We start from the raw sequence: 23,034 nt of genomic DNA on the forward strand, positions 1-23,034 counted from the left end.
CACAGGGACCCAGCAGACACAGCCCTCCTCCTTTGCCTCCCCTCCACCTCTCCAGAGCACATGTGCGGCTAGAGGAGGTGTTTTTACCTCTAAGTGTGAGTGTGTCCGATTACACGAGGCTCTGATCACTTCTCTGGGCATCTGTGAGGATGGGTTGATCTTTGGGAAGTGTCTCACCTAAAAATGGACGACATGGAAGTTAAGAAGGAGCTCCATTTTGTCCCATGTGGTGAGTTTCTCAGGGTTGGGTAGGTTATGGTGAAATGTTACAGGTGACTTTTAGGCCAAAGTTGTTTTTGTCTTGAAGTTGAAGCATTTGTAACCAGTTTGTAATAGAGATCTTTAAAGGTCCTATATTATGCAAAATGGATTCTTGTGAGGTTCTAGCCATGTTAGAATGTTGCTGTTCCACCTTGTGATGTCATATAATGGTCATTTTCAAGTTAACAGCTCCTTTTACCTCAAGGCTGAAATCATCCAAATGATTCCAGTGAAAGTGCATGGAGTTCAGAAACACAGTGGAACACTTCCTGTATTACCACATGACATCACAAGGTGCAACAGTGTTTTCTTGTCTCAGCCTAAATAAGCAGGTTTGTGTGTTAAACATTTGTGAATGAAACAAAACAAAACTCCATGTATGTTTTTGATGAGGAAACAACATTATAACATAAATCTGAAAATAGCGTAATATGGGCCCTTTAAAGCAAAAATCACATGCAAATCAGAAGTTGTGTTCCAAATATGTAAAAATATATAGATATACTACAAATGGTGGCAAGCTGTGCTATTGTTTTACAAAATTGCCTTTAGATTAATTTTCCCTGGTGGTTTTGCTATGGTTTTAATAGTGCATGATAGACCTTACCAACAACATTTACAGCTATGGGGCAAAACGGATTAAACAGACTTTGAAATTTGCAGGTCAAAGATTAAGGAGATTACTCACAAGAAAAATGTCCATTGTTTTAATCTGGTGCTGCAGTTAGTCTATTCTTTTGCTCAGTTAACTTTTCATGAAAATTAAACTTACAGAAAATAATGATGATACGATATACGCCCATGGCACAACTGAGAAGAAACAATGGCTATTAAAAGAGTAGTGTGCATGCTTGGTTACTGTTGGCCCACTGATTGTACATGGAAGGACAAACATGCAGTTTATCTTGAGTCTGAGGTGTTGAAGTGGAATGAGCTGCAGTTCCTATTCCTGCAGTTTGCTTTGTTTAAATATATCGGTGTGTAAATGGACATATAGAATACACACAGAACAGGTACAGTCCCTGCAGTGGGGGAGGGGTCTTCACAAAATTTGTAATGTGCATTTTAAAGGTCCCATATGACACTGTTTTCTATCTGTTTTGTTTCATTCACACATGTTTAACACACAAATCTTGCATATTTAAGGTGGGTTCTTCATGAGGTGTCATGTGGTAGTAGAGGAGGTGCTCCACTGTGTTTCTAAACTCCATACACTTTCACTAGAAATCATTTGGATAATTTCAGCACTGGTATTTTTAATCTCTACTGAACAAAAGGTAAATGGAAGTTAACTTTAAAACTCCTGCTTCTCAACCTCACAAGGTGGAATGGAGCATTCTGAACTTTGAAGACGGAGACAGACAAATAATAAAGGGTAACTCAAACATGTGTGAATTAAACAAAACAATGTAGGTATGGTTTTTCAGAAGGCTTAAACACCCAAAAGTCAGTTTTGTGAAATATTTAATAACAAGGTAATCATAAGGTTATATTCAGAGCATAACCTAGAATTTCAAGCTTCACCCCTGCACACATCAGTTAATAAATGTAGGTATCTGTTCTGTTAGTTTTTACATTGTTGTACTTCAGTTCTAAAAGTACATGCCTGTTTTGTCACGACTGCTGCATGACCTTTTAAGTAGAAAACTCTGCAGATAAAGAGTTGTGCTTTTGTCCAGACTCAACAAGGATTTTGGATGTACTTTCTACCAAGGACAAACTCTGAGATTGTCTGGTTAAGGACCTGTAAGAACAAGACAAACACAAAAGAGCATGCTATAGTAAAAATAAATGTTTTTCCTTTCAAGTCTGAATCTAACTGTAATGTTGACTGTCAAAAATGCATTGCGTATTCTACTCTTATTTCCTACTCTTACAAGCCACAACTGCCCTGGAGTCACCAAATAGAGGCTGACAATCTATCTGATCCATCAGCCTCTCCAGCTACCAATCAATAGCTCATAAACCACAGTCATACAGGGTAGGTGAAATTGCAATAATAATCCCAATAAGACAACATTAGAAAAAAAAAATCATGGCTGCACTATGAGAAAATCTGCAGATGCCTGACTTGACCGAATGTGTGTTTATTGATTTACTCTGCCAATCAGAATGCTCATGTTTTTGTTAATCTATTTGAGCAGACACCTAACAATTCATGCAAGATGGATGAAGTGGGTGAAGTTAGACACAACTTTCTCAAGCTGGAATCCATCCTGCACATTTAAGACACTGAAATATGGATTCCTATTCTCTCAACTCAACTCAACCTTATTTCCAGAGCCCTTTAAAAACAACACAGTTGAATAAAATGCTGTACACAAATTAGATAGATAGATAGATTAGGATACACAGCAAAGAGTGACAAATACAGTGACAGGTAAATAGTCAACCCTCAAACTGAGTTTAAAAGCCAAGGAGACAAAGTGAGGAGGGACTTAAAAACAGGCAGTGAGTTCAGCCTGATATGCAGAGGGGGCTGATTCCACAACCTTGGAGCAGCCACTGCAAAAGCACCTCCTCTCTGCTTACGCCTGGTTCTTGGGACCTTGAGTCCTTGAGAGCACGTGAGGGGGTGTGAGGTATAAGCTGGTCAGACAGATACTGAGGGACCATACCATGAAGCCATTTAAAAGCAAATAAAAGAATTTTAAAGTCAATGCAAAAGTGCAGAAGGAGCCAGTGAAGAGGCTGAAGGATGGAGGATATGTGGTCAAATTTACCAGTGTCCAGTGTGAAGTGAGTTACACTAATCTAAACGAGAGGAAATAAAAGCATGGATTAAAATTTTAAAAGTTGTGATGAGATAAAATCGGTTTCACTTTGGTCAGTTGCCTCAACTTAAAGAATCTGGTCTTCACCACAGAGTTCATTTGGGCATCATGTTTAAAACCACAGTCCATTTTCTTGCCTAAATTTTTCAATACTGGGCTCACAACCTGGGATAAGGAGCCCAACTCTGTTGGAGCAACCACAGCGGCGTCACTGGAAAAGAACAACACTACCTCTGTTTTTTTTTTTTAATTGAAGTGCAGGAAGTAAGAAGCCATCTGTGCCTTGACTTCATCCAAACACTCCACAAGAGAATTAGACTGGTTTAGTGGCATGTACAACTAGCAGTCATCTGCATAAAAATGAAATATTATCTTGTGTTTTTGGCGAATTGACCCAAGAGGCAGCAGATAAACTGAAAAAAGTAAAGGCCCGAGAACTGACCCTTTGGGCACTCTACAGGATAGAGGGGCCAGGGAGGACATGACACCACCAACTTAAACCGTGAAACTTCTGTTAGCCAAATAAGACCTGAACCAGGATAAGACCCTACCCCTAATGAGACAGTAAAATCTGGTGGTCCACCATATTGAAGGCCGCGGTTAGATCCAAAAACACCAGAGTGTTTCTAACATCCGAGGCCAGATGAATGTCACTAAAAACTCTTAAGAAACTTGACTGTGTACTGTGTCCACTTTTATAACCTGATTGGAAAATCTCTGTGACAGCATTTTCATTTAAACAAGAGGTCATTTGTATATACAGTTGTTTTTCCAGTACTTTTGACAGCAGAGGGAGCTTAGACATTGGCCGGTAGTTGGTGAACTTAGAGCAGTCGAGGTTGGGTTTCTATAACAAGGGTTGTACTACTGTATGTTTAAAACTTGAGGACACAACTCCACTGGTCAAGCTTCCATTTAATATAAAAAAAGACACGTGGTGCCAATGTGGGAAAAATGTAGTCTAATACAAGAATCACAGTCATTTCAGAATTTGTTTGTAGAACTGACCCATAATGTCAAGATTAAGAGATATTTTTGAAACCAGTACGAACATGACATCATGATAAAAAGGAAAAATGACCAAAAAAAGAGCTGGGAAGGCGTGGGAATGCAGTGTCTTATCTAACTAGAGATAGACCGGGCTGCCCAGGGCTATGATCCACTCGTGCTGGTACATGAGCGCTTAGCCAAACATCACACACAGCTGGACTTTTATTTATGTTGTAACAAAGTCAGCTTCTCAGTGTGTCAGGGGTCTTTGCTAATGCAGTTACATTTCAACCCTCATAACTGTGATTTATGAAGACAAGTCAGATGTAAGGGTTGGTTACGGAAGCCCTGAGAAAGAAATAAAAAAACAAAAACAAAACTGGCACATCATTTGGGCTGTACTTTTGAAGTTCAAAATATTTTTTGCTTGTAAGTCAAAAATAAATCACTTTTGCACATTTATTGATAAGTACAGCGTGACTACCAGGTTAATACTCAAGCTAGACCATCTGTATTTAAGACAACAAGGAAAGCATATTTTTTCTAAAAAGAATACAAAAAAAAAACAAAAAAAAAACTTTTTTTTTTTTTTTACCTTTAAGCTCAGACTAGAGAGAAAAAATATTAGACATAAGACAATAAAACTCAAATAATGTGTTATTGTTTTTTTTTTTTTTTTTTTTTTTTTTTCGGTTGTGGCTCAAGGCTTCTGTAGCAGGTTCTGTAGTGAGGCCATAGTGACAAAAAAAACCCCAAAAAAACAGTGCGACAACAGTGCAGAAATATCACTTTACATAATTTGTTTTGAAAGATTACTCTGCAAGTTTGTTCTTTCTGCAAATATATATTATCAAATTTTCACCTCTAGTCAGATGTAAATATGCACTAACAAATGCTGACATCCGAAACATATAAGTCAAAACCCATACAGTCATAAAGCTGTCAGCGTGTACAGGAGGAGCAGCTGCAGGTTCAGTGTGTGTCAGCATTTGGTTTGGGGGGCTACTGTTGCATAGAGCAAAGCATACAGGGTCAAACACATGGACTCTGCCTGGTGTCTTTGGTATATTCACATTTTACATGTTGTTTACTGTGCGAAACCTTTCCAAAAGCATTCAAAGATCCTAGTTCTAATCTTTCCAATTTAACAGCTTCTCTTCTTCTTCAAACCATTACAACTTTTTTCAACGCACACGATGTCAACCTAAAGATGCCATATTCAGGGGTGCTTAGAGGAAATGGTCAGGGGGGGCAAAAGCCTCTTCTGAAATCTGATTGACTGTTCCAGGGGTGCTCAGAGCGTATATTTGGGTTAAATAATTTCTTGTTTAATTATGCAGTAAATACTTGAGGTGCAATGCTGATAGTGGGAACCATCTCTGTCCAATGTGGCAAAGTCAACCCTAAAATTTTTCTCTTCTCTCTTCAGATAATCCATCTACTGGGAGGTCAAGGAATGGATATGTTTTTCAAGAAATGGGTGCAGCTCAAATCCATTATTTTACATAGTTTTACAATCCATACTTCTCAAACAATAAGAATAATACAACAAATTTCAACATGTGTTGATTCTATGTTGTTCTGTATGTCTGTATTTTTTAAAGATAATTAAATAGATAAATACGTTAATGGTTAATTTCCCACTGAGTTATATAGACCCCTACCTTCCATTTGATATTCTGCAACCTATTTTAGATCATCATAAACACCACTGACATGAAGCCGCTCTCATGTGGTTTATTTCTGCCGCCTGTGAGCACTGGCCATCCCTCTGCGGGTGTGTGGACAGGTTCATTAGCAGTGTAAATAATGAGGCGGATGATCTGTGAGTCAGTGAAGGCAGCGTGGGTAATCTCCACTCTGAGCTTTCACATGACGACTTCAGGTTCATTCTTCATTTCACGGTGCTCCTTCTGCGCTCATAAAAACCACAACACAGGCGCCATATTTATCTTCTATACAATGAAGGAATTTACAAGGGGGTGCTATTGTTATATTGCACATGTATATGAGGCTGCTGTGTTTTTATTTGCCCACAGTCTCCCTCTTCAACAGATGGTACAGGGTGGTTTTTAGTGCCCCTTTCTGGACATATTGTTCATGTGGTGACCGGGGCATGTTTTCCATCAGTACAGTACAGGTTGGCAGAGAGCAGTGACGCAGGTTGTTGGTACAGTAAGAACTATTAGAAATTTCCATAAATTTCCATTGAATTATTGACAGGAACTGGATTCTTGTGATATTTGTGAGTTTGCAGAAGCCAAAGCCCAAGCGTACAAATGAACCAAAACAAACATGGCAACAGCAACAACCTCTTTTAGAATCAATACGAACTATTTTGTTGGTGAAAAATGAGTAGAAGGTAAGCTCTTAGTGCTTTTGTGGACAGGGAAGATTTCTGTGCTTTTCTCTCAAATGGATGTAACAAAAGTAACATTTTTTGACTAGTTCCACTGTTCGGCAAATCAGATTGCCATGACACTCCATATTTTCCCATCACTTTCAGATTGATAAATGCGTAGAACTCAATTCAGAGTGTTACACATATCAATCTGATGTGAGGCAAGTTAAGCTGGAGCATGAAATGGGGAGAGAGAGGGTAGAGACATTCAGCAGACAGATATGGCAGGGAGATGAACCCGTGATGCAGACGTGCCCACAACCACAATTGTTCAACTCCTTAAAGCTGGGGTACTTAAGTTTTTAAGAGTGCATTTAAACAGTTATAGGTCCCACAAAGCTTTTGATATGTCACTATTCATATGCAAGAATTATTTAGCCACTATCACAGGTTTGGAACAGTTTTTCAGACAGAAGTTGAAGCACAATGGATGGTCATATATACTGACACACATGACAGGTCTGTAATAAATTCAAAATAAATAAATTAGGTGGTGACAGCATCTACCCATCTGATATTTGTCACAAGCATTTTCGGGGAGGAAAAATTATTCTCTTTAGTTTTAAACCACTACACCAACATGAGAAGAACTTTAAACCACTGATGGTTAAGAGTTAACCAGTAGGATAGTTTGAGGCAGCTAAGTGTATGAATTGTGACTGAATTTTAACATGAAAAAGTGACATTATCTTTGTTGCAAAATAGAATAGCCATATTTGAAAGACTAACTTTCTTATGTCCACAGAACTCAAGGATGGGGAGAAGGAAGAAACAAACATTTATGAAATCCCAGTTAGTACTACAGGTACATCTATGCAGATACAACTCACAACAATGTGTTCATCTGTGAAATCTGGTTAAAATTATACTCAACTATCTTGCTGTTTAAGTGTCCATATAAATGTGCTTTTACTTACAGCCACTGAAGGGCCCGGATTTGGACTTTTAAATACAACCAGAAAGGTAACACCTTTCCACAGCCATAGATATCTATTCACTAGCAGTCCTTTTTTCCTCCAAATAATCCTCCAAATTTTCTTCTTGTAACCCTCAGTATGTGAAGCCAATGAACTTCCAGGAGGAGGTACGAGCTCATAGAGACCTGGACAGCTTTCTGGCCCAGGCTAGCATCGTCTTGGATGAGAAGGCTGCCACTCTGGACGAGGTGCTGAGGAGAATGTTGACGAATCTGGTTCAAGAGGGACATGGGAGCTGTGACACTGAAGAGGTCATGAACACACTGTTCACAGACGCAGGGGGACAGGACTGTGATGGTAGGTTTCAAATCATATGTTTTGTAGGTGTCATTAGCTACTATGTCATCAACGAATCAGAAATCTCCATTTCCAAACCTCAAAAAATGACTTCGAGCATGGAGCTCAACGGTCCTGCTCTGGTTTCAGAACTAAATTCTATCTCTGAAATAAATTTTCCATAAATTTTTCTAATAGACTTTTTAGAAAATTCAAATATCAGGGTTCATAGACATTGTGGAGTGTAACCAGCTATGTCGTAACTGATATACATAACATAATTGCTTTAAGTCCAAAGTTTAAGTTTCAGAAACAGATTTGAAATACAATTATAGATCTTGTGACCATTAGTTAACACATAGCTGATTAAACCCGAGCAAGCTTTCAGACATTAAATATTGTTATCTGAAAGTCTATGGGGAATGAACAAAATGTAATGTGCACAATGATGGAGATATTGTTGCTACTAGGCACGTAGAAGTGTAAACAAAAAGGGAGGAAAACTAATAGGATTACTGATTGGATGATTCTTTTGTCCTTGCACTTGTTGGTGTTTCATTTAAGTGTACAGAAAGTCACTTTTCTGATGATGGGCTTTGCCTGGAATGATATAGGATGGCATTAAACATATCTATCTCCATGGAAACCACAGTGGAGCTCCATTATGCTATGATGCACAATTTATGAAATGTAATGTGCACAATGATGGAAATGTTGTTGCTTTGCCCTGCTCTGCCTTTTTGAGTTACAAAAACATCTGTAATTTCATAAATGCAAGATAGAGAATATTAACACCAACATTCCAGACAAAGTAATAACATCACCATGAGACAAGCAAGTTACACTTCACCAGAAAAGTTACATAGTGCAAGTTTTAAGAGTACTTTCATATAAAGTTAAGTTTATTCCTTGTTTTTTCAGTGCACCTTCTAACAGAGACCATTCAAGGAGTAACGGCTAATTCTACTGGGGTTCACTATCAGCAATCATGGCTTTGTATACTGTAAGTATATTTCCACCATTTACACAGTTTTCCATAAAAAGTACCTTGTGATTTATACTGGACACATGTCAGCTCTACAGTGAGGACTCTGCAGCGGCGCCATGTCTGTGTCACTCGTTTAGAGCGACCTCAGAACTGGGGAGTGAACTGCTGCGAGGCGCGATATGTCATACTAATCCTCGCTCCTCCCAGAACGGTAAGCAGAGGTGGATACAGTACTTAAAAAATACAGTACAGATACAGGATCAAAAACATGAATTAAGTAAAAGTTGTCTGCGTAATCCCTCAGTCGTCCAGATAGGATCCAAAGCATAAGAGAAGTTTAAGTCTGTCAGCTGAAATTTTTGATCAAAAGCAGAAGTGTCACATACAAAAATATTTGTTTTAGTAAGAGTGGTGAAGTATTCCTTAAAAATGTTCGGTTATGAGACTATAGTAATAACTAGTAATCCTGATTTTTGGTCATTGGATGCAACCATCATAGTTTGTATTTACTATGTGTATTTTTTGGCTCAAAACTGAAAAGCTTTAGGCAGAATATCATCATGAAAAACTGAACATGCTAAAATACTTTGTACTTTACGCTCCAGTTCAAAAATGTAGTGAAATAAAAGTAATCAACTATCAACTGTACATATACCTCTACTCTACTGTACTTTTATTTTTGTACTTTGCAACTTTCTACCACTGACGGTAAGGTTCACAGATGTCCCTATAGCCTCAAATTTGTCTGCAGTCTTACATCCATTTTAACATTTTTTAACTTCTCACAGAAAAGCACCAAGACAGCCATTGAGCTCGGTAGAACGTTCGCGACAATGTTCTCGGACATCTCCTTCAGACAGAAGCTTTTGGAGGCCAGAACACAGGACGAGTTCAAACAGGAGCTGGTCCTCCAACGACAGCAACTCTCCATGGTGACAGAGAAGCCAGTGATCGAGGAAGTGGTGGACTCGGACCCCCGCAGGGCCAAAGATCTACAGGTGGGAACCAAGAATCACTCTGATATAAGAACCATAACATAAAGACAGTATAGTGCAGGGTTGCATAATACATCAAAATTAAATTAAAATTGCAATTTGAGATGGCACAAGTATCAAATCACAAAGACTGCATTTATTTAGGTAATAGAATATCCACTGTAAAACAAAATATGCTAAATTTTTATTCAAAGTGCACATATTACGCAAACTGTCGTACTGAATTCACTTTGGGGTCAAGAAAGTATCTATCTCTCTCTCTTCAAATACTGATGTTGATGATGTTACTGCATCCATGTTTGCTTAATCAGCTTTCTTTGAGCACTCAAAAATGCTCAGTTTACATTTTGCCCAAATCGTTGCATCATAGATAAAAAAAACAAAACAAAAAACAGGAGAAGTTCAGTGTTTTAAGTCTTAAGCATTAAGTTTTAAGTTTTAAGCATTGTATTAGTTTAGCAGTTCATATTTCGGTCTTCTATCAAATGTTAAAGCTCATAGAATTCTTTACAATGTGCAGTCTGAACAAAATCCTACTTTTTACGCATTTAATAACAAATCTAACTTGTCAAAGTAGCATACAAGACACAGAAGAAATAGCTTCTGGTGTTGAAATTCGGTAAGTACCTAGTCTCAAAGGGTTTTGAGTCATACATATACATACCAACATAACATATAGGAAGTAGCGAAGCATGTAAAACTGGCCTTTATAATCATTAATCAGCTCACATATGGAGACCGCCTCATGTTTTCCCACTCCACCCAGGCATATAAAGATGTGGTGCCATAAAATAAATCAGGTAAAGCAGCAGCTGGGATACAAACCCACAGACAGGCTAAGTCCACCTTGTTTGGAGTTATTATTAAGTACTTCATTGTGTACAGAAGATGTGCTCTTTACAAATGACTAAACAAGCCTGAGGGGGTAACCATCGGCCCCAGAATTCACACAAGATTTTAATGGGTTTCGGCTAGGTAGTGTTACATAATTCAAATATCATACCATGTACAAGCCAATTACAAATGACAAATATGGTAACTACAACCCTCTTATTGATTACAGCTATTTGCTAATCCAGGCACCTAGTAGTGTAAACAAGTAGGAAGGAAAAAAGATAATTAGAACTAGATAAAATTACTGGTTGGATGATTCTTTTGTTCTCGCTTTTATCAGTGTTTCCTTTAAAGGTACAGTATGTAACTTATCCAATGGTGGGTCTGACAGATATGTTATTGGTTTGTCTGGAATGTTACAGTATGGAGTTAAATCTATCTATCTCCATGGAGACCAACAAGTGGCATGACCAAGTAACAGGTCAGATCTGTGAAGAGGTGACCGCACTTACAATAACAATGCATGTATTTTTCAGCAATAAAAGTATTTTCAGCTGAATAAGTGCAAGATACAAAATGTTTATGCCATAGTGTGGAACATTCCACACAAGCATTAATATTTTCATTAACATAGTGGCGTAGCCTGATTCATCAGCTGGTTTCACTTTGTAGAAACTGTCTGACCTCGTAGTGTTAGAATTTGTTCGCTCGACGGTAGGCAGGGACTTTTTTTCACTTAACCAATTGCTGCTATTGGGTCGTTACGTATGTGATGCACCGCTAAGAGGGCAGATTTGTTACGACCCAGCTCGTTTGGGGTGAGGGAAGTAACAAAAATAAAACCAAATGTAAGTAATGTTTAATTAACAGGAATGTAAAGGTAAATTAACAAAAACTAAAAAAACAAAACAACTAAAGAGAACAGAGCTAAACTGGTATATCAAGCTTTTCCCAAATCCCGTAGGAAGAAGGGCAATAACGTCTTTCCCCTTGATGAAATTCACCAAACATTCTCTTTGTTCCAGCTTTAAATCCTTGATCACAGGAATCATTGACAACACAGAATGTATGGCTCTTCGCTGATTGGCTGGTGCCCGATCATCGCACTTATGGGATTTTTGCGAACCATTCAGTGTATTCCGATTCCTGACCTAGTCGCTGAAGAGAAATTAAGTGGGGGCACTAGGAGGTGCCAGCCTGGGTACGAGTGGTGTGCCTTCCAGTAGAAAAGTTACATAGTGCACCTTTAAGCTAGCCATTTAAAAATCAAACATTTTAATCAGTCTTAATCATCAGTCATGTTGTGGTTGGATTTTTTTTTATACTGATGGATAAAATTGCTTTCACATAGTTACATGCTGGTATGTTCTTCACTTACAATTATCTTTCAAATTTAATTCATTTTATTTAACAGCCCCTTTCATATCACTCAAGGACATGTTACAAAGGCTCAAAAGACATAAAAAACAAGATGTAAAATAAAATAATAAAGAAAATGAATAGTGAAATCAAAGAAAAAAAGCTATCTTGAACAGGTGGGTTTTCAGTCTGGATCTGAACATGGCTAGAGCGTCTATGTAATGTAATATATTTTGAAGTAGTCTTTTTTGCACTAGAGGGATATTGGCTGAAATCTGTCTTTTCTCCTCAGTGCATGGACTTCTTCAAAGCCGGCAAAGGTGTTTATGAAGATCTCCGCCGCAGACTCCCACTCTACCCGTCAGACTTCACAGATGGTACACTTTCTAATATTATTCTAGCCTCATAATTTAAACAAAAAGGGATTTATTAGTATGTTTTATTTATTTATTATTCATCATCAATAGGAATTACTGGAAATGACCGCTCACTACTCAAGTACACCACCACAGCTATTTTCCTCTACATTGCTATTCTGCTCCCAAACATCGCATTTGGCTCTTTGAATGATGAAAGTACAAGAGGTGAAATTGGTAAGTCTTTGTTTAAGTTTATTTTATAATTTAATTAGTTATTACAAGTTTGATTCATGCGTAAGTCCTGTCTCTTTCACAGATGTTCAGAAGACAATAGTTGGCCAGAGCATTGGTGGAGTTATATACGCGCTGTTTGCAGGCTCTCCTCTTGTCATCCCACTAACTACAGCTCCGCTTGCTATCTTCATTAGTGGTATGTACTTCCCGAGGTGACAGCTGTATATGCAAATACATTTATCACATTCACAGATTCACAGATCCAATTAAAATCACTTATAAGGGAGTTAATTGCAATCAGTGCTATATATGTAAAATATAGGAACCATCACTTCATCACCTTTGAATGTGTCAACTACTTTTAATTCATCGCTTTTTATATTATCAATCATTATCTGAACACTAGGTTTTAAAAGTACAAGTGAAAAATTATATATTATACGGTAAAGGCATGTTAAAAGTCCACTATGTGCAATCTGCCAACTCCATAGAGATGTTATTGCTTTATTACCATGGAATCAAGTAGAATGATGTCCTTTTTCCTGTGTAATTATCATATTTACTTGCATGGCACCTTTTCCACCATATTACGTTGTTATTGATGTTGCCAGATATAGGAACACGGTGTATTAAAATGTATAAAATGTGAATAGAGGAGTCCTTACAGTTGATGTTGTGTTTGTCAGTGATCCGTGGCATCTGTGACGACTACAACCTGGACTTTGATGCCTTCTACGCCTGCATTGGTTTATGGAACAGTCTCTTCCTTATCCTCGGGGGCCTATTCAATGTCAGTCTGCTGATGAAGCTCTTCAAACGGTAAATATTTATGCCTCCAATAAACAATCATCTTTTCCAAGACTATGTAAAAGGACACATATAATGCCAGTTTGACTTTTATCAGCTTGTAACAATGTTATATTGTTGTCCCCTCATCAAATACATCACTGGGTTATATTTTGCTTCATTAATTTGTGTCATTAACCCATTAATTCAAAATTTTCTTCTCAGAGCACTCAAAATTGCTCAGTTTGCATTTTGCCTAGATTGTTGCGTCATAAGTTAAAATATAAACTTCTCCTATGCAGTTTTTAAGCCTATCTTCAGACTAATTTTGTATGCAAATTGTGTTCACAACGAACACACTGCTCTATCAAGTGGCCTTAGGGCTTCAATTGTTTATTTTACTATTGCTCATTCCTGTTGCCGACAGCAGAGGGCGCTCCAATGCCTTAATGCTTAACTGGAAACGGAGGTGTAGTTTATGAAGTGTGACATTATTTTAAACTTTAACATTTTGAAAAACCTGTTTTAAAAGGCATTAAAGCCACAAAGCGCAATATGTGATCTTTAATATTGCTGCAGTAAACTCAATGTATCTGTTAGAACAGTGTGCACAGAGCTGATAAGCAGACACCGGCCTGTTTTGAATGTTTGCATGGGACCAAAATCCTCCCCACTATTCAAACACAGTCTGGTGCTCACTATCAGTTTGCCTTGAACACAATTTTGTCTGCAGTTCTGTTGCAAAATATGTTGATAAAAATGTGAATGGCTTCTCTATGGCTCTGTTATTCCCGTTATCTTGCAGCTCCACAGAAGAAGTCATTGCTCTGTTCATCTCCATAGCATTTGTCGGCGACGCGGTGAAAGGCACAGTCAAAAGTGAGTCACACAACACTGCACACGGTTTGGATGCTTCGACGGACAAGTCAAAGAATCTTGTAGATAAACGAGCTACTTGATAAACACCTTAGTACAAAATATGTTGCATCTGTGTAACATGGAACTATATTGCTTTAGCTGTTGTGATGATAAAAAAGTATAAACTGCTGTTATGCCAGTACTATCAGGAAATTAAATGCAACACCGTATTTGATACTACTATAAAAACACTCTTTTAACTTAAAGGCCTGTATTACACTATTTTCTGATTCATGTTTTAATGTTGTTTCCTTGTCAAACACATACCTGGAGTTACACACGTTTAACACACGAATTCTCCATTATATTTAGTTCTTCTCTCAAACAGAAAACACTCTGTTCCACCTTGTGATGTCATGTGTTAATACAAGATGTGCTCTACTGTGTTTTTAAATGCCAGACTCCTTTACTAGAATCATTTGGATGATTTTTGCCCTGGAACTACCAATCTCTACTGAACAAAAAGTCAACTGTAAAGCCAAAAGGTGGAACAGGGCATTTTAAGCTTTGGAAATGTAGACAGAATATTAATAAAGGGTTACTCAGATGGGTTTGAATGAACCACCAAAAGTTCACATCAGTCAATTTTGTATATTATAGGAGCTTTGACATAAGATGCATATACTGCTCTGTGTGAACTCCAATCTTATCACATAATCAGTATAAAATTTAAAAAATAAAAGTGAAATTTAAATGTTTCTTTGATTTCACTATATCTAAAATAGATGACATTTCAAAAGGGACAGTAGTTTTGATAAATTTTAAGGGGCACTATGTAACCTTTCTGAGGTTTGCCAGGTTTGCTTTGCCAGGATGACATCTTGACAACTTGTGATTCTTAGATTTAAAAGAAAAAGTGGGAGTAGTAATGTGAAGTTGCCTCTGCACAGATATCTGTTGTTATCTGCTTGTCACCATGGAAATACCTTAGATACATTTAAGGCCATACAGTATTAGCCTGATTCATCAGCCAGTTTCACTTCGTAGAAACCGTCTGACCTTGCAGCGTTGGAATTTGTTCACTTGATGGTAGGAAGGTACTTTTTTTATTTAACCAATCTATCTATCTATTTGGTCGTGACGTATGTAATGCACCGCTAACGGGGCTAACTGGCATATTAAGTTTTTCCTAAATCCCGTAGAAAGAAGGGCAATAACGTTTTTCCCCTTGATAAAATTCACCAAACATTCTCTTTGTTGTGGCTTTAAATCCTCGATCTCTGGAAACGTTGTCAATACAGAATATATCACTGTTCACTGATTGGCTGGTGCCTGAACTTGCACTTCCGGTGTTTTTGCAAACTGTCTAGTGCATTCTGATTCCTGACCTAGTCGCTGGAGACAAATGAAATTGAGAGGAGGCACTACGTGGCGCCAGCCTGGCAAATACAGTATAGCTTCTTCTGGGATTATTGTCAAAGGCAATAACTCTTATGAATACAAGGGGTGTCAAATTAAGTCTTCAAGCTGAGTTACTTAAAAAAATAGAGAACCATGTATTGATTTTGCATTTGTTTTTCTCTTTTTAAAGTTTTTGAACACTACTACTATGGACCTACCCTTGCTACCTCCAACAGTACAGTGGTGCTCCAGCAGATTAATGAGATTCTGGAGCGGGCAAACAACCACACCTCCACCAATGGCACTGGGTCAGAGACTGGACACTCAAACCTCCTCCTCCTGCCTGAGTCTCTTATCGTGTGCACCAGGGAGAGACCCATCCTATGTCTGCTGCTCATGCTCGGGACACTGTGGCTGGGATATGCTCTCTACCTCATCAAGAGAAGGTCAGATTTCCTCATGGCTTTCAGTTTCCTGTTAATGCCGCCATGTTGAGGACTTTTGCTCATTCAAACGATAGCTAGGATAAAGTATAAAGTGGTTAACGCCCATTCATGTTTGAGCACATTTTGGATGGACTGCCACGATAAAATACTACCACTACTTCTACTACTACTGCTACTTCTACTACTACCACTACTGCTGCTACTACTACTGCCACTACTACCACTAATAATACCAGTACTACTACCATCACCACTACTCCTACTGCTACTACTACCACTATTACCACCACTAATGCTACCACTGCCACTACAACTACTACTACTACTACCACTACTACTACTACTACTACTACTACTACTACTACTACTGCTACTACTACTACTACTACTACCACTGCTACTACTACCACCACTGCCACTACCACTACTACCACTGCCACTACAACTACTACTATTACCACCACTATACTACTACTACTACTACTACTACTATTACACCTACTACTACTACTACTACTAGTACTACTACTAATACTACTACTACTACCACCACACTACCACTATCACTACTACTACTAATATTAAATACATTCGATTTTTTTTTTTTTAAATACTGCAATATTTCCCAACTCTATTTATAACTCCTTATTGCTATGGCAGCAACTTTTTATCACATTAAAACCCAAGGATATGGGAAAATTGTGAAATTTGTGAAGTTGTGTTCCACTACTAACACTTCCACTATTTTTATCTTCACAAGTTAGTTAGCGTCATAGTTACATCACCTCTGTGCTACACCCTCCAGGTTGCTAATGTAATACACCACTATATTTATGTAAGATCCAGCAGCCTGGCAAATTCAAATTATTCTTAACTATAAATGACAGCATCTTTCATCAGAACTGCTCTTTCTCAAAGTCATTATATGTATGTCTCTTCTCCCACAGCCCGTATCTGAATGCCAAAGTGCGGGAAGTGGTGTCGGACTGTGCTTTGCCCGTATCAGTCGTCATTTTCTCATTCATTGGGTCCTACCTGTTTATCGATATTCAGCGTAAGTATACAGCTATGAAATAAAACCTGTTGCTGGTGGTCACATCATTCAATAGGCCAAAATGATTGAATACAGCTGCGGGCAGCTAAAATGAATATTGTTAAAATGCAGATTGTTGTAATGCAGTGAGTTCAAGGACCTGTTCATATGTGTAAAATCTCCCAGTCGTCCAGGTAGAATCCATGGCAAAGGAGAAATTCAATATGGCAACTGGACAAATGTTTATTTAGGTTGAAAATGTTTCGCAGCTCATCCAAGCAGCTTCTTCAGTTCTGGTCAAAATGCTGGTCGACACTGCCTTAACTCTGCCTGCAGGGAAGAGACAATGAAACTACTCTGAAACTACCACCCTACTTGTTTACATGTTCATAATAACAAAGGTTTGATCAATTGACAAATAAAATTTCTCCTTTGCCATCGACCTATACATAAGTACAATTTTATTAATAGATAAAATATGCCCCCTCCATCTGGAAAACCACCAATGACAAAAGATAATGTTGAAATGACAAATGGTAACATGTTAATAGGTTGGGTTCAAACTGTCAAAATGCAGACGGGTTGGTTTTGTGTATGTTTAGTATCTATTATTGGCACTATTTATTTAGTTTTTCACTATAATATTAAAAGCAGATTCACAGACTTATCAGTTTAAAACTCTTAAAAGGCACATGATTAAAATAGGCCCAAATGCTAAAATAAAGGTTAAAATGGATTTTTGCTTTTGAAAATCATATTGAACCTCCTATTGAGTTATACTGTATATAGGCCCCTGCCCTCCATCTTAAAAGATAAAATCATTGGCACTATTTACACTTCATTTATTTTCTCTTTGATTTCAGTTCCTCAGTTTAGCGTCCACAATGGTCCAGTTTTCAACTTCCCTCCCTTTGACAGGCTGAGTGGCATGACAACATTAAGTGCAGTAGGGCTTGGGTTCTTACTCGCTCTGCTCATCTTCATCGATCAGAACATCGTCATCTCACTCACACATGTACCTGAACACAAGTAAGACCAACTTTTCTGTACTATATGTCTATATACAAGCACATGAAAGATAAAGACACAATAATAATACATAATGTCTCTTTTGAACACACATTACATTACATTATTCATTCACTCTTTGTACTTGTTGGAGGTAAGCAACCTAGCTGCTCTGGGACTGCCTAACATAATTGTGACTGGCAATCTGCTTCAAAACTATAACCACCAATCATTCATTCACACAGAGTAAAAACAGTTTCAGAGTTTGGTAACTGGTCTCAAACATCTGAAAATATCTACTCCTAACCTAAAAAAAAAAAACTTTGTTACTATGGACACTGAACACGCCTGGATGATTCTTGGAAGGATTACATAAAAATCCACAGTCATGCGCACACATAACATTCTTACATAGCCAAGGTGGGTGAATTGTTTTGCCCAAGGGCACGACAACAGCACTGTGATGAGTTGGTATGGTAAAAAATATGTAGCCTATAAAACTGGCCTTCAGTAACAATTTTCTAGACATAAAACACATTTTAAATAACTGGCATTTATCACAACAAACTCACACAATTCTTCCTGATAAGTGTTAAAAATCTGCTCCAAATCACATGCTTTCATGGACAGAAAATTGACTGTACAAATTTCCATTAAAAAGACATAAAATGTTCATTGACACTTAGAGATAACTGAATCAGATCAATTAAAATGATCTGTACTGCATAATCCTACTACAGCTAAACTAATTTGACACCTACTATCTTCATCATCATACAACATATTAACATGATTTCTGACTGCAATGAACACTAGAGCTGCGTTCAGTGGAATAAAGTTGAGATGTGCGTGTGTCCGTGTCAGGCTGCTAAAGGGCACCACATTCCACTGGGACTTAGTGCTGACCGGCCTCATCAACATCCTCATGTCCTGTCTGGGGTTGCCATGGATGCACGCCGCTTTCCCACACTCGTCTCTGCACGCCCGTCAGCTGGCCAAAATGGAGCAGCATGTGGAGAACGGACATGTCTACTCTACGTAAGTCACAGTTAAAGGTAAATCATGTAACTTTTCCAGTGGAGGGCCCGTCAAACACTTTTCTACATGAACATATTTATTATTTTGTCTGGAATGTTTCACAGTATAGTATTAAACCTTTCTTATCTTCATGGAGACCAAAACAGATCAAGTTACAGGTCAGATCTGTGAAGAGCTGACCCTGCTCACAGTCAGAATGCCAGTTTTTCTAGGTATTTTTGAGCTATAAAGCCACCTGTAATTGAACAATGTAAGACAGAGCTGTTTAATGTCATACTGTGGAACATTCCAGGCATAGTAGTGACATATCCATAAAAACAAGCAGGCGATGGACCCCCAAACAACAGGTTACATAATGCACCTTTAAGGCTCATTCACAGAGACTAATAGGGGCTTTAAATAAACAAAATGAACAAAATAAGAAGTAGTAATGACTTGTTTTAGAGTATTCATTATCAAATGGGGAGACATTGGGACAGGGATTTTGGGGGGGAGAGGTAGTATTGAATGTTCACGTTTCAATATTGCCTCAAATACTATAAACACACTTATATACAATACTTTACAAAGATGTGAGTCTGGTCACGGGTTGTATCTCCATGGTTGTGCTCAGATGGGTGTGATTGACAGGTGCATTAGCCAATCAGAGACACGCATGGTCCGTCTGTATCAAAACAAATATGGCTGCTTACAAGGAAATCGAAAATGGAAGAAAATATCACAAGGGACTGAACGTTCTTGAGTTTGTAAAAGATTTTTACCAGTGAGTTCCCTTGTTTCATGTGTTACTGAAATAAACAAATCTGATTGGACGGTACTGTATGAATCTGGCTTGAGGCGCGGCGAAGGGAGTGGTGATTAGATTGAGATCTCTCTATAAAAAATACAGAGATGTCATTCTGGTCTGGCCAGGCAAACCAATAACTTGAAAACTCGCAAAATCACCAATAACATCATCATTGTTGGTATATAGTTACTATCAGTCAGTTGTCCAGGTAGGCTCTATAACAAAAGACAAAATCAATTTTATTTTGGTTTATTTTATTTTTTATTTTTTTGAGTGAAAACTTTTTGCAGCTTGTCCAAGTGGCTTCTTCAGTTATGGTCAGATTTCTGATGTATGCTGCTTTATATCTGCCTGAAGTGAGGTGCCAACTACACCCATCCAATAGTTTACAGTTTCTCTTTGTTACCTAGGTCTACTGAACAACACTAAGAATTGAAGAAGCCACATGGATGAGCTGCAAATCTTCAGTCAAAAAAACAACAACTTTTGTCCAGAAACATTTTCAGACAAAAAAAACCCAAAACAAAAAAAAAAAATAAATAAATAAATAAAAAGAATACAATTTTTCTTTTGCTACAGCTGAAAGAGTCCAGCGCCTGGTTGTGTTCATGGAAATATACTAGGGAGACTGCTTTCCCTGGAATGTACCACAGTATGGCATTAAACTTGCTTAGAATTTAATTAAAGGTTTGTTTGTTTGTTTTTTACATTAAAACAATACCCTGAAAAATATGCTGTAAGCTTGTCCACCTCTCCAAAAATCTGACCTGTAAACTGTAATCTTTAATATCATACTGTGAAAAATTCAAGGCAAAGCAACAACATCTGGTGGCAAACCCTCCACCAGGAAAGTTTCAGTGCACCTTTAAGGATGAATATCAGTATCGTAAACTGTCCTGACATGAAGTAGCTAACTGTGCGTGTCTTTGAACGAGGTTAAAATCTGCATTGTGTTACTGTGTATTCCCCTCAGCATCGTAAGTGTGAAGGAGACTCGGCTAACGGCGCTGGTAGCAAACATCCTGATCGGCGTGTCTGCCTTCATGCTGCCCGTTCCCCTGCAGTGGATCCCCAAGCCTGTGCTCTACGGCCTCTTCCTCTACATCGCTGCCACTTCTCTTGATGGGAACCAGATGGTGGACCGCATGGCTCTACTGCTGAAGGAGCAGGTGGGCCAAAGACTATGCACTCTTTCACCTTGAAGCTTTGTCTTGAAACTTCCAAAAAAAAAAAAAAAAAAAAAGTTGCTATTTTACCAATCATTTGAAAGTGGATTGAAAATAATTCTCAACCTCGGGTGCAGCTGTGGCCGTCTTAAAATTATTAAAACTGATTTAGTGGAGTTATTCTAGTTTGAGCCTGGTTAAGATCTTATTTAGACCAGGTAAAAAGAACAGAAATGATATCAGTATAACACACATTTCCTTTAAATATTTGGGAATTTAAGAAATAAATCCTTGCTCACTGAAATAGGGAACATATTTTAAGAGGTTTTCAAAGGTTTTTTCAAAATGTTACTGGGATAATACATGTGGTAAATATTTATCATAGTTTTAAATCCATCAAGCGGCAGTTAGTAGAACGTAATTATTAACTAGTGTGCAATTTAGACAAATTTTAGCCCTTGGTAACTTTACGGTTGCTAAGTAACAGCCATCTCTTATATCAGTGGCCTGTGTTCTATCAGGAAGTCAGATTTAGATTCAGACAACTTTATTAATCCCACCAGAGGCAATTAGTTTGAGCAATAAAAAAAAACACACACACACACACAGGGACAAACAAACATTCAACACATGGAGAGAGTCTGAACAAAGAGGCAAAGAGACAATAAAAAGACTTCAAATACCTATAGATTTTTGAATGGGTGACAACATAGTGACGGCCACTCATTGAAGCGAGATTTCAGTGAATGTGTAGTCTTTAACGTCTGTCTATTCTCTTTTGCGTCCAGACGTCGTACCCTCCCACTCACTACATCCGCCGTGTCCCTCAGAGGAAAGTGCACTATTTCACCGGGGTGCAGATGGTTCAGCTCGTGATCCTGTGCGCGTTTGGCATGTACCCTTTGCCCTATATGAAGATGGTATTTCCTCTCCTCATGATCCTGCTCGTTCCTGTCAGGTGAGCAGCGGCCTGTAGGGGGCACCATTGCACTGTGGATACAAAAGTGGTTCATTGACAATATTCACTGCAGCCAACTAGTATTATTTTTACACTTAATATGTGTTTAGTTTATCTTCTGACAAATGTATTGGAATTTGTTATTGTATTTTCTCGCAGGACAAGTCTCCTTCCGAAATTAATTGACGCCAAATACCTGGATATCATGGACGCCCAGCACATGTAGACAAAAGTGAAGAAGTTTGGGATGTCTCTGATCCTGTTGCTGACTGAGGAAAAAAAAGGACTGCAGTTTTACTATGTGAAGAGACTGTTTGGTCGATCATCATCTACCAGTGCAACATTCCTGTGTTTTTATTACTATATTTTCGCACAAGAATTTCCCAAATTACGACATAACATTTTGAATATTTTTTACATATTGTTAAGTCTAGAGGTCTTCAAGGTGCACTGTGTAACTTTTCTGGTAGAGGGTCCACCACCTGCTTGTCTCCATGGCGATGTGATTGTTTTTACCTGGAATGTTCTGAGGTACAGTATTAAACTAATTTATTTTGCATTTATTCCATTACAGGTGTGTTTATTACTTTACTGCTCTTACGATATACTGAGATGCCTCTCCATAGATCTGACCTGTAATTTGGCCTAGTTTTATTTCTGCTTACCTGAATTGAGATAGAGTTTAATGCTTCACTGTGGAACATTCCAGGCAAAGCAATGACAGCTCCATGGAGACGGGCAGTTGGCATACCCTCCACAATAAAAGCTTCACAGTGCACCTTTAATTTGTAATTAGTCAGGGCAAGAAATTTAACCACGTATTACGGACACTTTTAATAAACATGTATTTTTGCAACACAGATGGTGAAACAATCTGTTGTAAATAAAAAAGTCTTTTATTCTACTTTTCTTATTTAAATTTTTTTTCATTGTTTAAAAGAATTTTAAGGCTGAAATGGAACAGAGAACACCGATAGATGGCAGTAGAACTGTATTTGTTATCTGTTGACATGCTCTCACTAAAATAATGCATAATTTCAAGGAGAGATCAACCTGTTATAAGAGGAAAGGTTGGGTCCGTAAGATTAATGCAAAAATCTTGAAT

At 38.0% G+C, this 23,034-nt stretch overlaps 1 protein-coding gene across 1 annotated transcript; it reads left to right on the top strand.

Moving 5' to 3' along the window:
• Positions 1-118: 118 nt before the first annotated feature.
• Positions 119-22,434, top strand: LOC110159053 (solute carrier family 4 member 11-like). The gene is made up of 20 exons (XM_055159363.1): positions 119-229; positions 5,455-5,505; positions 7,172-7,231; positions 7,346-7,389; positions 7,481-7,700; positions 8,601-8,682; positions 8,755-8,878; positions 9,456-9,665; positions 12,148-12,232; positions 12,323-12,448; positions 12,531-12,644; positions 13,135-13,267; positions 14,040-14,113; positions 15,684-15,939; positions 16,887-16,993; positions 17,836-18,001; positions 18,845-19,018; positions 20,779-20,974; positions 21,760-21,929; positions 22,089-22,434. Exons 1-20 carry the CDS (start codon positions 184-186, stop codon positions 22,153-22,155), a joined length of 2,505 nt encoding a protein of 834 aa, XP_055015338.1. The 5' UTR covers positions 119-183; the 3' UTR covers positions 22,156-22,434.
• Positions 22,435-23,034: the final 600 nt, after the last annotated feature.

The sequence above is a fragment of the Boleophthalmus pectinirostris genome, unplaced genomic scaffold, assembly GCF_026225935.1.
Source record: "Boleophthalmus pectinirostris isolate CB_2022bp ecotype Guang Dong unplaced genomic scaffold, ASM2622593v1 HiC_scaffold_23, whole genome shotgun sequence".
In the NCBI taxonomy this organism is placed as follows: domain Eukaryota; kingdom Metazoa; phylum Chordata; class Actinopteri; order Gobiiformes; family Gobiidae; genus Boleophthalmus; species Boleophthalmus pectinirostris.

Bases quoted from the DNA above. Each gene is read 5' to 3' on its own strand.
- LOC110159053 (XM_055159363.1), top strand. From the start codon at position 184: ATGGACGACATGGAAGTTAAGAAGGAGCTCCATTTTGTCCCATGTG. The intron at 230-5,454 runs GTGAGTTTCTCA...TTCTCTCTTCAG, and splicing joins GCTCCATTTTGTCCCATGTG to ATAATCCATCTACTGGGAGG. The intron at 7,701-8,600 runs GTAGGTTTCAAA...TTGTTTTTTCAG, and splicing joins AGGGGGACAGGACTGTGATG to TGCACCTTCTAACAGAGACC.